At 39.1% G+C, this 1611-nt stretch overlaps 1 protein-coding gene across 1 annotated transcript in view; it reads left to right on the top strand.

The window, feature by feature from the left end:
• The window catches only part of MYO3A (myosin IIIA), a 242790-nt gene that overhangs the window by 26784 nt on the left and 214395 nt on the right, over positions 1–1611 (top strand). Inside the window, exon 4 of the mRNA XM_012654857.1 lies at positions 1464–1540. Within this exon, the coding sequence (XP_012510311.1) occupies positions 1464–1540 (77 nt within the window). The remainder of the gene's footprint in view (positions 1–1463; positions 1541–1611) is intronic.

The following is a 1611-nucleotide window of genomic DNA, read 5'->3' as shown; positions in this document are numbered from 1 at the left end:
AATCTTATGCTACCATGAAATCCAAGTTTAATCACTGTGCCTTTAACTCATAGAAAAAGACAAGATAACATTTTAGATTTAAATTTAATTTTTCTGAAATGCAGAATGTCTGGAGGTAGAGGATGCATTTTGGAGAAAAGTGACTTTAAGGGCTGGTTCCCTTTCTTCAGATATTCTGTTAGAAAATATTTAAAGGAGAAATTTCAAGCATAGCTTAGATAATCTTCTTTCAATTTAAAAAATGATTTAGTGAGGATGTCAAATAATGAACTTTTTTAAAGGCAAAATTAGAAGGCCACAAATTAAAATTCTGTTTAGGACAGGATTTGTGCATAGATGGAGTAGGTCATTAAGTCAGTAGGCATATAATTAACGTGCAACCAAAACACTCTTCACCCCTCTGCCTAAGTATATTTCCACCACTGGAACACCCCTTTGGTTGAGTGTGGCCTTTGAATATGGCCTTTGAATTTCATGGTACAAGTCAGATGTCATGTTGGAGAAATCAAATATATCCCCATTTTGAATCCCAATAGGCGCCTTTCCTCTACTTGGCTTATAAGATAAGCAACCAGATCCAAAAACTAATATGACACCTGGGAGGTACTTTTCAAAGCAGGGAAATCACAGAGTGAAAGCCCACGATTTGGGTATGACTCAGCAAGTCTAGAGTAGGTCAAAGATGGGAGCACCATCAGAGGTAAACAGGATCCCTGGCGTGAGGAGCAGGATTGTGAAAATCGGGAAGACAGACCTTACTCCTAATTGTCTTGAAGGCGTGTTATTATGTTTAAGCAGGTGAAATTAATGGGATGACACGACTGAACTCCTTGGTTACACCTCTTCGTCATAGCCCTTCAGTCTATAATCTCTCTGAAGGAAAAGAACAGGTTCTATTAATGGTGTTGGTTTAAACAGATGCACTTAATTTGAAACTTCCAAGCAGATCAGGTGTGATTTGTCCAGGGTTGATAGATGGAACATAATTTTATGCATATTCACAGGTCGCCTACTATGTGACAACACCATATAGAACGTTATCAACTTCGCCAGCATTTGTTAGTGGGCAGGGTGAGGAAGAGGGAGGGAAGTAAGCACAGCATTCAAATAACGATTACCTGCCCAAAAATGTATTAGAGACAAATAGTTTAAAATATAGAAGATCAAAAGAAATAGAAATTGGTGTGATCAGGAGCAGATTACACGTCAGCATAGGGGAACTAAGACAGGAAGTGGGCTTTAGGGATGAGCAGGATTTGAATATGAGAAACAGAAAATACAAAGGCCCCTTTGTATTTTGGCTATGCAGAAAGACTGATTTCGGATCCTTTAATGTGACGTTAAGTCCACTGGCTGCTTTGAGGGAACAAAATTTTACTATTAGTTTAAGAAAATGTCTAGCAATTGGAAGCTCTTTACATGAATAATTAAAGCAAGAAGCATGTCTTGTCTCTTCCTTGCAGGTGTGTCTGCACAGCTCACCAGCACCCGGCACCGGCGGAACACATCTGTAGGGACACCATTTTGGATGGCTCCTGAGGTCAGATAGAGTTTCAAGGGAGATAGATGTAATATTTGATCCTTTCTGACTTTCCTTTTCATGTGCACTCT

The sequence above is a fragment of the Propithecus coquereli genome, unplaced genomic scaffold, assembly GCF_000956105.1.
Source record: "Propithecus coquereli isolate 6110/MARCELLA unplaced genomic scaffold, Pcoq_1.0 Scaffold45, whole genome shotgun sequence".
Taxonomy (NCBI): domain Eukaryota; kingdom Metazoa; phylum Chordata; class Mammalia; order Primates; family Indriidae; genus Propithecus; species Propithecus coquereli.
This window is presented reverse-complemented; position numbering and strand designations above follow the sequence as displayed.